The sequence below is a fragment of the Grampus griseus genome (genome assembly GCF_964374135.1).
Source record: "Grampus griseus genome assembly, chromosome: 16".
Classification (NCBI taxonomy): Eukaryota; Metazoa; Chordata; class Mammalia; order Artiodactyla; family Delphinidae; genus Grampus; species Grampus griseus.
In genome coordinates this window covers 59,203,177-59,215,188 of record NC_139010.1, presented here as the reverse complement: position 1 = coordinate 59,215,188, position 12,012 = coordinate 59,203,177, and the positions used below count along the sequence as shown (strand labels likewise).

At 37.5% G+C, this 12,012-nt stretch overlaps 1 protein-coding gene across 2 annotated transcripts in view; it reads right to left on the bottom strand.

Annotated features, from left to right (window-relative positions):
• The window catches only part of SLF2 (SMC5-SMC6 complex localization factor 2), a 39,432-nt gene that overhangs the window by 18,077 nt on the left and 9,343 nt on the right, over nucleotides 1-12,012 (bottom strand). For both annotated transcript variants that reach the window (XR_014297898.1, XM_082674016.1), the window contains exons 5-9: nucleotides 10,284-11,272; nucleotides 9,226-9,296; nucleotides 6,187-6,309; nucleotides 5,057-5,224; nucleotides 3,833-3,935 (exon numbers count right to left, since the gene is read on the bottom strand). Coding sequence is in view for 1 of the 2 variants with exons in the window: in XM_082674016.1 (XP_082530142.1) it covers nucleotides 3,833-3,935; nucleotides 5,057-5,224; nucleotides 6,187-6,309; nucleotides 9,226-9,296; nucleotides 10,284-11,272 (1,454 nt within the window). In the remaining variant the exon portion in view is untranslated. The remainder of the gene's footprint in view (nucleotides 1-3,832; nucleotides 3,936-5,056; nucleotides 5,225-6,186; nucleotides 6,310-9,225; nucleotides 9,297-10,283; nucleotides 11,273-12,012) is intronic.

Below are 12,012 nucleotides of genomic sequence, written 5' to 3'. Positions count from 1 at the left end.
GAGGCTCAGAGAGATGAACATACTCCACCCAACATAATACATGAGTTGGAATTTAAATCCAGGTCTGATTTGTAAGTCAGAGCCCTTTCCATTCTAACATGCTGATTTTTCTTTTTTACAACTTTCATCTACAATTAGATAAATATAACTTTAAAAACTATCAAAAATACCTTTCTAGTTCATATTATGCCATGAAACCCAAAGACCATAAAGGAGAAGGCTACTAAATTGATCACATCACAGGCAAAAATCAAACCACAAACTAGTAAAAATATTTGAAAAGATACAAATATACAAATTAATAGACCAATGTATATTTTTAAGAGCTATTCAGTATCACTAGTAATCAAAGAAATGCAAAGAAAAATGACATGATATCATCAGCTGACTTCAAGACTGGTAAAGATTAAGAGTTTTCATAATACCCGGTTTTCACAAGAGTACTAGGAAAGAGGGAGTATGTCCAGTATGAGTGTAATTTGGTAAAAACTGTAAAGTCATTTGGTAATATTTATGCAAAATCATTGTCCTTACACTTTGATCTACTCAGCCTTTTTTTTTTTTTTTTGCGGTACGCGGGCCTCTCACTGTTGTGGCCTCTCACGTTGCCGAGCACAGGCTCCAGACGCGCAGGCTCAGCGGCCATGGCTCACAGGCCCAGCCGCTCCGCAGCATGTGGGATCTTCCCAGACTGGGGCACGAACCCGTGTCCCCTGCATCGGCAGGCAGACTCTCAAACACTGTGCCACCAGGGAAGCCCTACTCAGCCTTTTTAACGTACAGGAATTTATATACAGAAGCATATCATGAATGTAATTTTACAAGACAACTTTTTGGGAACAAAATCTCAAGTTTAAAAGACGTTAAAAAATCATAACATATTGAAAGTTATTTTAAAGTGGTTTTATAGAGAAAAACATGGTGTATTTCTATTTCTCTTTTGTTGTGAAACCATGGATTATGATTATAATAAATTTAAATCTAAAATATAAGGGTGAACAGCCCAAACTCTGGTTTCAATCAGGCATATAACTTGAGTCATTTCCAAGTCAACCTATGTGAAAAAATGTCTTTGCTATGATGTTTGAGGCATTACACTCTGCCACTAGGGGCAGCACCATTCAAAGCCATGTTGGACACAGGACAAGTTCTGCATAAGAATCTTTTTGTGGGGGGTGATGAATTTTAAGGTGGGCATTACAGTACGTGAAGCTAAATAAATATGTAAAGAGATACATACATACATATAAAACAATCTAATGTCTGTCAATTGAGATTGGGTTAAATAAATAAATCATGGTACAGCACTACAAAGGAATACTATTACTATTACAATATAAAGCCATTAAAAAGAATGATAACATGTCTATACTGAGATGAAAATACTCAATAATTTATTGTTACCTAAAAAAAAAAGTTATAAAACAGCACATATTCTGTTCACATTGTCTTTCTGGTCAACTATGTTTAGACACATGATAAAATCATTAAGATGCAAACATTTCAATTACATTACAATTAAATTTCAAATTATCAGGACTATAGCATTAAAATGAATTCTGATATATTTTATAAAAAAAAAAAAACTTGTGGGCTTCCCTGGTGGCGCAGTGGTTGAGAGTCCGCCTGCCGATGCAGGGGACACGGGTTCGTGCCCTGGTCCGGGAAGATCCCACATGCTGCGGAGCGGCTGGGCCCGTGAGCCATGGCCGCTGGGCCTGTGCGTCCGGAGCCTGTGCTCCGCAACGGGAGAGGCCACAACAGTGAGAGGCCCGTGTATCGCAAAAAAAAAAAAAAAAAAAAACTTGTAAGTTGGTAAGTCTCTCCATCATGAAAAATGGACTTGGAATTGAAAAGGAGAAATGAGACAAAGTGTCTTACACAGAAAAAGCACTTAACAAATGATTATTAGTTTGCTTTTCAAAGAATATAAAGAGTATAAAAAGCTGCTTACATGAAGATATGCTTGTATGTCATCATTAGGGTTTTAAAGGCTATAATGATGGGCCCTCACCAACAAGATGAAAACAGATAAATGCAAAGTCCTACTTGTAAGTTTAAGAAAAGATATATTACATAATTAGAGAATAATGAAGTCCTGGTGTGACAACAAATGAAGTTTTGAATCACAATAAACAAATATGTGGGGGCGGGGGTAGATGCGTAAGAGCCTTGCTGGAAACTGCTGGTAGGAAAGACCTTATCTGGAGCATATATTCATTTACTGGGGGGAAGGAGGAACACTTTAGGAGGGAAATTGACAAGCTAAAGGTCATTCAGAAAGGTGATCAGTAAAGGGACTGGATATTTAGTGACTCGAGAAAGTTTAGTGTGGGGAGTAATGAGGGTCATGATAGTTGTTTAACTGAAGGACTGTTAGACAGATGAGGCATACTGTGGGAAGCTATAGAAAAGATAATTAGTACTACTACTTAAAAAACCATTTGGAGGCAAATTTTGATTTAATTAGGACTGTTTAAAAAAAAAAATCACTGGGATCCAAGTAGTGAGCTCCTAACAACTGGAAGCAAATGCTCCTGCCCCACAGTCTGTCCCACCCCTAGAATGCCCTTCTCCCATTTACCATCTGACGTATCTATAAACATACACACACCTGTTTATTGTCTATCTCCTCTATACTAGAATGTGGGTTTCATGAAATCAGAAACACTGATTTTTTAAATTGCTGTTCTCTCCAGCACCTGGCACAGTTGGCACTCAAACATGGCAGCTATATGAAAAATGAATGAAAAACTATATTGGAATATATAGCTCTTGCAAATATGAGATTCTTTGAAATGTAACCTTAAAGCCCAGAATAGAAACTGCATATATTTTTCCCACTTCTCACTTCACATATATAGAGTAGTTACAGTTCTCTGATACCACTGATATTTATAAAGTTACCATGTAGATAATACAAAATTATTTATTTAAGTGCATTTAAAAGTTAAATACAAATGGGGAAAAGAAATATTCAATTGGATTTGCGCTCCCCGCACCCAGTTATGAATGGGGAAATATCAGTATACAAGTCAAATCCTAAAAATGTATGTAGGCACCTCCACAAAAATAGGGGGGAAAAGGTAGAAAAAAATCCCCCCAGGTACACAAGCATTAGAAGAATTCTTCTAAAGCAAACTACAATAGTGATTTACCAGTGTGATGAAACGACTTAGGCACAACTAGCATTATTGCCTATCCTGCACACTATCTGCATTAGCATTTCTTTTTTTTTTTGCGTTACGCAGGCCTCTCACTGTTGTGGCCTCTCCCGTTGCGGAGCACAGGCTCCGGACGCGCAGGCTCAGTGGCCATGGCTCATGGGCCAAACCGCTCTGCAGTATGTGGGATCCTCCCGGACGGGACACGAACCCATGTCCCCTGCATCGGCAGGCGGACTCTCAACCACTGTGCCACCAGGGAAGCCCCCCAGCATTTCTTTTTTTTTTTTTTTGCGGTACGCGGGCCTCTCACTCTTGTGGCCTCTCCCGTTGTGGAGCGCAGGCTCTGGACACACAGGCTCAGCGGCCATGGCTTACGGGCCCAGCTGCTCCGTGGCATGTGGGATCTCCCCAGACCGGGGCACGAACCCGTGTCCCCTGCATCGGCAGGCGGACTCTCAACCACTGAGCCACCAAGGAAGCCCAGCATTTCTTTTATAATCTCTTTATACTGACTCTTTTTGCTTCATTCTAGCCCACTAAAATCATGGGTTTGATATGCTAGATTTTTTCTCTAGTAATGTGCAAATAAGATTATATTTTAAAAGTTTATTTTTGACTGGGAAATATAGAAAGAGGCAACTATACCCCCCAAATATTTCTCTTACCCGAAACAGCCACTTTAACACAGGTACAGGACACTGGACATAGTGATAAGCAGAGGTAAGGAAGCCTTGTGTTGTCAAAAAAATCTGATCTGTTTTTCCTGATCTGAAAAAATACAGTGAAATCAATATGACTGTTATCTTCATGGCAAGAAACTTCTACCACCACATCTGACATAATCAGGGAAAAGAGCAAGCAAACCATCGTAGTCCGTGGAGGTGGACTCTACCCCAATGTGGATGGGTTACTCATTAGAAATTCAATCAGTGGCCTAAAGCTGAACCAATCTGTTGGCTTGGCTCCAGATTTATCTGGTGGACAAATCTACAGTAGCTGGCAGTGTCGAAGAGCCTATCAAGTCTCAGAGCATCATCTGCTTTTGCCAGACTGGGTTTGTACTTCCATAAAACTTAGCACCACAATTAATGTGATCTGTCTGGATCTGAGCTATCACGTACTGAGAGAAATTAGACCAGTTTGGGTACTGTGGTAGAGACTGTTAATCCCAACATCTATTCTTGTCTTTCCTCTTGGTAACTGAACCCTGGGGTTTTTAGCTGGGCACACTGGCTGCCTGAAATGAAAATCACTTCTCAGCCTTCCTTGTGGCTAGGTGTGGCCATGTTGACTAAGTTCTACCCAACTAACCATAAGTAGAAATGTTGTGTGGGGTTTCTGGGAATTTAAAGGCTGGAGCTCCAGTAGCACCTGAAGCAACCAGGTGCTAAGGATGGTGGGGAAGAAAGATTATATGGTGAAACACCAGCCCTGGACTTCCTACCTCTGAACTTCTTCCACATCAGAAAGAAATATACTTCTTGTTTAAGCCTTGTTATTTTATTTATTTATTTTTAACATCTTTATTGGAGTATAATTACTTTACAATGTTGTGTTAGTTTCTGCCATATAACAAAGTGAATCAGCTATATGTATACATATATCCTGATATTCCCTCCCTCTTGCGCCTCCCTAAGCCTTGTTATTTTGACAGTCACTGTTACTAGATACTGATCTTAACCCTAACTAATAAAGGCATGTAATATGCCAAGTGACTACCTTACATGGCTTCCTATAACTAAATAATAAAACACAAAGAGCAACAATAAGTAAGAGGATGAGGAAACTGGATAGGTCAGAATAGAAATTAACCTTTCAGAAGATTACATCAGTCAGAAACCTTTCAATTTTTATACAAGAAAAAGTTAAATGTCTATTTTCCTACTTACTTAAGAATAAGCTTTTCTACAGCACTTTGTCCGATAAAACCAGAGTCTCTTAAATCCAAGGTATACTGATTGAAAATTTTTCCAGAATTAAGGAAATTAAATATTTCTTCGCCTGGATGATGATCAGGAATAGCATCAATTGTAACTGAAAATTTCTTTAGAAATTCTCTGAAAAAAAGAAGTTATTGAATACTGAACAGTTATACTGCATATAATTTTGTATTTGAAGATTGGGTGCAAAAAACCCTTTTCTTAGGACCACTATTAATCCCACATTAGAAGATGAACATGAGAACACATGTTCTGCTCTCCCACTTTTTGCTAGTATTGAATATTTATAGTCCAAAGCCACTAAATGTGTCTGTGTGAAAAGGAGAAAAGACAAAAAATCTAACTTGGCCTTAAAATCTGCCTTTCAAATCCACCCCAGATGGATTAAAAACCCACCATAGATTATTCACAGAGTAAATAACCGTCAATGGCTCATTTATTTTACGAAAATAAAATTTTAAAATGTATTTTTAATACAGCATACATCATGAAAAATGCTGTACCTGTGCTCTTTTTTCCTCTGATTTTATTTACTTATCCAGTTTTATTGAGGTATAACTGACATACAGACTGTTTAAGTTGAAAATATATAGCATAAGGATTTGACTTACATACATCATGAAATGATTATCACAAGTTTAGTCAACATCCACCATCTCATATTGATACAACATTAAAGAAATAGGAAATCTTTTTCTTGTGGGGAGAACTCTTAGGATTTACTCTCTCAACAACTTTCATACATAACATAAAGCAGTGTTAATTATATTTCTCATGTTGTACATGACATCCCTAGTACTTATTTATCTTATAACTGGAAGTTTGTACATTTTAACCACCTTCATTCAATCCCTCCCTGCCCCAAACCTTCTGCCTCTGGTAACCACAAATCTGATCTTTTTCTTTGAGTTTGTTTTTTGAAGTATAACTGACCTACAACACTGTTAGTTCCTATTATACAACATCATATTGATTTTGTACTTCTATACATTGTAAAATGATCATCATGATAAGTCTAGTTATGATACACCACTGTTTACAAAGATATTATACAGTTATTTACTATATTCCCCACATACCTGTGCTCTTCTAAGAGGCCATCTTCATCATCTGTACTGTCTTGATCGCCAATTCTGATTGGAGATTTAATGCCTCGGCCCTGCCTTATGTCTTCCTGTAGTTGCTTCTGCAGTTCATCTAGCCTGAGAATCGAAAGAATGTTATAATAAATGGCTTAAAGATTTTTTTATTTCTAGGGTCTGTCTAAAAGCAGCACCAAAGAAAACTCTCATTAAAAGATCTGAATATTTCTTTATGGCTAGGACTTCAAGAATGATGTCCAAATCATTTAGAGATCGGGGGAGGAAAAATCACAAAGAATAAACACCACTGATTTGATTATCCCTCTAATCTTTAATGCTCATTGGACTTCCAGTAGACCAACAACCTGATAACGTTAACTAGGCTTTCTAGAAGCAGCAGTCATCACCATTGTCACTATGATTATCACAACACCCAACACTTACTAAGCAGTTACTGTGACACCGTACCAAGGACTTCATGTATTAACTCTTTTAACCCTCACAACAATTCCATGAGGTAGATTATTACCCATTTCATACACGAGGAAACAGGCATTAGAAAAGCTTACTTGTTCAAGCTCACAATGTAAGGAGCTGGGATTCAAAGCCAGAGAGTTTAGCTCTGGAGTCCTTGCTTATATTGCTTGCCAAGATTAACTTACTTTAACCAAGGTCCTTATTCCCAGCTCCAGCTCCACAGTAGATGAGTATAATACAACAGTAAATGACCAGTAAAGGCACTGCTCTATCACTACAGGAAAGAGTTAATCATCAGATCAAACTAGAACCTCTGGGCTTCCCTGGTGGCGCAGTGGTTGGGAGTCCGCCTGCCGATGCAGGGGACACGGGTTCGTGCCCCGGTCTGGGAGGATGCCACATGCCGTGGAGCGGCTGGGCCCGTGGGCCATGGCTGCTGAGCCTGCGCATCCGGAGCCTGTGCTCCGCAATGGGAGAGGCCACAGCAGTGAGAGGCCCGTGTACCACAAAAGAACAACAACAACAAAAAACTAGAACCTCTGCCTTTGGTCTGTGCAATGTTCAATTTTAAATAAGCAATTTCAGATCTGACATCACAAATCACATGAATTCATGAAACTTTTAAAGAATTTTACAGTTGACGGGAATTCCCTGGCAGTCCAGTGGTTAGGAATCCATGCTTCCCTTGCAGGGGGCACGGGTTCCATCCCTGGTTGGGGAACTAAGATCCCACATGCCGCACAGTGCAGCTAAAAAAAAAAAAAAAAAAAAAAGAATTTTATAGTAGAGACAAATTTCTCCAGTTAAATTCAGAAAGGGGAATACTCCTCACTTACTGTCTGCAATTCCTATGCTTAGCTACTTAAAGACACATATATACCAACTTCAAGCCAACTGAGTTTTCAGTGAATTTCTTTGCATTAGTTTCAAGGATAGTCTTTGAACTAATAAGGAATATTATTTTTCCCCTCTCATAAGCAAAAGCAGTTTGCAACTAGTTACATAAATTTCATTGGGGTTATTATAATGCCCAAACTTTCTGATTTCTATATGTGTGTGTGGGGGTGGGGTTATCAGTAATAATTCTAAACTTCTTCCTCAAAAGAGTAATTTGATGTAGAAATACCACTTCTGGTTATACTCATTTCAAAACTTGGACTAGGACGGCATACGAATGTTTAACAAGTATGAAGATGCCACTTCATACCTGTTAGGATGGCTATCATTAAAAAACCAGAAAAACCAAGTGCTGGTGAGGAGGTAGAGAAACTGGACCCGTGTGCACTACTGGCAGGAATATAAAATGGTACAGCCACTCTGGAAAACAGTACAGCAATTCCTCAAAAAATTATGTATAGAATTACCATATGATCCAGCAATTCCACTTCTGGGTATATACCCAAAAGAACTTAAAGTGGGTACTTGAAGAGATAATTTGTACACCCGTGTTCATAGCAGCAAAATTTACAGTAGTCAAAAAACAGAAGCAACCCAAATGCGTCCATCAATAGATAAATGCATAAATAAAATGAGGTATATACATACAGTGGAATATTTTTCAGCCTTAAAAAGGAACGAAATTGGGTCATTTGTAGAGATGTGGATGATCTAGAGACTGTCATACAGAGTGAAGTCAGAAAGAGAAAAACAAATATTGTATATTAACGCATATACATGGAACCTAGAAAAATGGTACAGATGAACCATTTGCAGAGCAGAAATAGAGACACAGATGTAGAGAACAAACATATGGACACCAAGGGGGGAAAATGACGGGGGGAGTGGTGGTGGTGGGATGAACTGGGAGATTGGGATTGACATATATACACTAATATGTATAAAATAGATAACTCATAAGAACCTGTTGTATAAAAAAATAAATTCAAAAATTCAAAGAGGAAATTCTGACACATGCTACAACATGGGTGAACCTTGAAGACATTATGCTAAGTGAAATAAGCCAGTCATAAAAGGACAAATACTGTATGATCCCATTTATATGAGGTACCTAGAATAGTCAATTTCATAGTAGCAGAAAGAGTGGTAGTTGCCAGGGGCTAGAGGGAGGGGAGAATAGGGAGTTATTGTTTAATGGGTATAAAATTTCAGTTAGGGAAGATGGAAAATAAAAGTTCTGGAGATGGATGGTGATGATGGTTGCACAACAATGCGAATGTATGGTAATGCCAGTGAACTATACATTTAAAAATGATTGAAATGATAAATTTTATGTTATATATTTTTGTCACAATAAAAAAAATACAAAAAATTTCTACCCATACTTTTGATCAAGAACTTCAGCTACCAGATACCAGCTGTGATAAGTAGAAAGGAATTCATACTATTAATTAATGCAGTATGCCATAAAAACCAGGATCTTTTGATTCAGCCTGTAAATAAGAACACCTTATTTCTAACATAGTTGACAGCAAAACTGTTATAATAGCACTAGCACAAAATACATGCTAATTTCTCATGTTTTTTTAAGGTAAATTAAAAGCCAGCCATACAAACAAACAGTATGTTAAATTTAGCAAGACAGTCACGATGCCAACCTACCTTTGTGTGTCTTCCATCTCCTTCACTAGACGCTCTAAAGTATTTGTGTAAGTTCCACTATGAACATGTTCCTAAAACAAGAAGAAAATTTGGCAATACTTTATAACGTATCTTAGTAGAAGAATTGGGATGTTTTAAATTATTCAGAAGACTAAAAAATATTTTCTATTTCAATAACCTGGGCCAGGAGGATATCTTTCTTAAAAAGATAATTTTCACCATCATGCTTTAAATCTAGAATTTTGTACTGCAGGCAATTTGATTTTACCATCTATTAGGAAAGGCACTACTTATAAAAACCCTGCTAGCCTTAGGAACTGACTGTTAACACCCAAGGGCTCCATAGTTACCCTGTCTTTATTTTTAAATTCTATTTTAGTGGAATTAAACTACTAATTTTTAGGTGTTACCATGAAACATTAACACCTTCCCCACCATATTTTACACACATGAGAATTTAATTCAGCTTATTCCCAAGATAGAATGAAGCACTTTATAAATAAAATTGCACACCACAATTAACAACATTTCTACACTCTACCTTCATTTACAGCAGTGGTCTCCAAAGCAGGGGGTGTGCAAGGTGATCCATTGGGGTGCAGGAAGAAAATAATAGAACTTCTATTTATATGGAACTTCTATAGAAACTCCAGTAGAACTTACTCTATTGTAACTTCTATATAACTTATATAGGAAAATACTTTTTTCTTCTTCCTTTCAAATTCTGTTTTCTTCATATGCTTCAGAAAGTACATAGTAGTATAGTAGTACAGGTATATAATCTATAGGTATACATATATATTGGGGTACATGCTCAAAATTTTTTTTACTAATAAAAGTGTGTGTGATCAAAAAAAGTTTGGAGACCACTGATTTACAGTTATAAAGCTGAAGATATGGGAAATCCATTAACCAAAAAAGAACTATATCACTTTCAGTCTAATTATAATTGTAACAAACAGTGAATTTTAAAGTAAGTTCTAACAATCTATCCCTCGTTCACTAGTCAATCCATCTTTCTCTCTTCAAGTAAAGATAAATATCATAAAACTACTTACTGTATAGTCTGATGACTGAGATCTAAGCCCCTTAGAAAGAGCAGGAGGCTTTCCTGTAGTTGCAGGAGTCTGATTGAAGTTCAAAGCCATTATTTCTTCCAGTGATTTTAATGTTTCCTCTTCCTCATCACTGTCTAGGTTATAACCTAAACTTTCTTCATCACTATCAAAATCACCCCTTAGTTTTCTTTTCAGTGCATTGCTACCTGCATTGGAATTTCCTGAACTCTCTTTATCTGAAGGGGCTTTATCTGAAGATGCTGTTGGGCTCGGAATACATGGCACAACTTCCAAAGCAGCCGGGGGAGACTTTGTAGGAGTGCCATATTCTGAACGCAAAGATCCCCCACAAATTTTCCCTGTAGATACGTTAGAATCAGCCTTATTAGTCTTTGCTTTGTGTTCCTTGTGTTTGGAGGACTCTGTAGAATGCCCAGAACATTCTTTAGATGAGGAACGCTCTTTATCTTTTTTAGGAACTGGAAGAGTGCAATTTTTAGCATTTAATGGAACCCGAGAGGAACCAGCACTTGGAACATGGGAAAGTAAAGGTAGAAGTTTTGTCTCCTGTGATGCCACAGAGCTAGCAGTTTTATTTTTCTGAAGGTTGCTAGCTTTTTTAACTGCAGACTTTTCCTGAGGTAAAGGTAAGTGGGGTTTCTGTATCTTAGTCTCTTTGGTACTTGCCACACGAATTTGGTCACTATTCCTGGAAGAATGGTGCCCAGTATTTGAAGGTGTCAAGCCTGCAGAGGAGCAATCAGCTTCTTCATTCGGTTCCCTGGATATATCTTCCAAGCGCAATACACCACCAGGTGTCTTCAGTGCAATATGCTTTATAAATTTTTCTCTCTGATGTGGTCCATCAGGACGCTTCTCAAGGAAGGACTCTTTTGCTTTTGGCATTATAGATTCTCTTGTGCTTTTCAGATCTGAGTCCACAGAGTTCCTTTTTCTTTTGTCAGGGAATTTATTCTGCTTAGAGCCTGCTAAAATTTAATTTTTGCCAGATTAGTGAAAAGTATACTTTCCTATCTTATTAAAGTTTATTCAGTAAGTGTCTAGAATACCCTGACAAAATGTTTAAATTCTAAAAGTTTAGGCTGAGATTATTAACCACATATGGAATGAGGAAACAGAGTTAATATTTTATTTATTAACTGATAAATACTAGTGTCCACGAAATTTAGTCCAAAGCTAATGACAAATGCTCATTTTCATTCAAAAGCTATTAAAAGTTTACCACCTAAATAGAATTAGAGGTGTTACACCCCAAAACACTGCGTATCTGTAACAAGGAAAGGATCCTAAAGGCACTTTTCCTCAAAGTGCATATACTCTTTCTTAGACTAAAGCCTACCTGGTTCTAGAAATCTAACACTTTTACATCTAAATTTATAGTACCTTAAAACACATACACAATAACTAGTTGAAGGCAGAAAAATTTTAATTTCTCAATTAAAAAAATTCCCCTAAGTCTTTTTCCCTACTATTAAATTTTTTATTCTTTCCCATGTATCCCTCTAGTCTTCAGCTGTGTTATAGGTTGAACTGTAGCTCCCAAAATGATATGTTGAAGTGTTAACTCCCAGAACCTCAGAATGTGACCTGAATTAGAAATAGAGTCTTTATAGGGGCAATCAAATTAAAATGAGGTCATTAGGGTGGGTCCTAATCCAATACAATTGGTGTCCTTATAGAAAGAGGAAATTTGGACATGGAGAAAGAC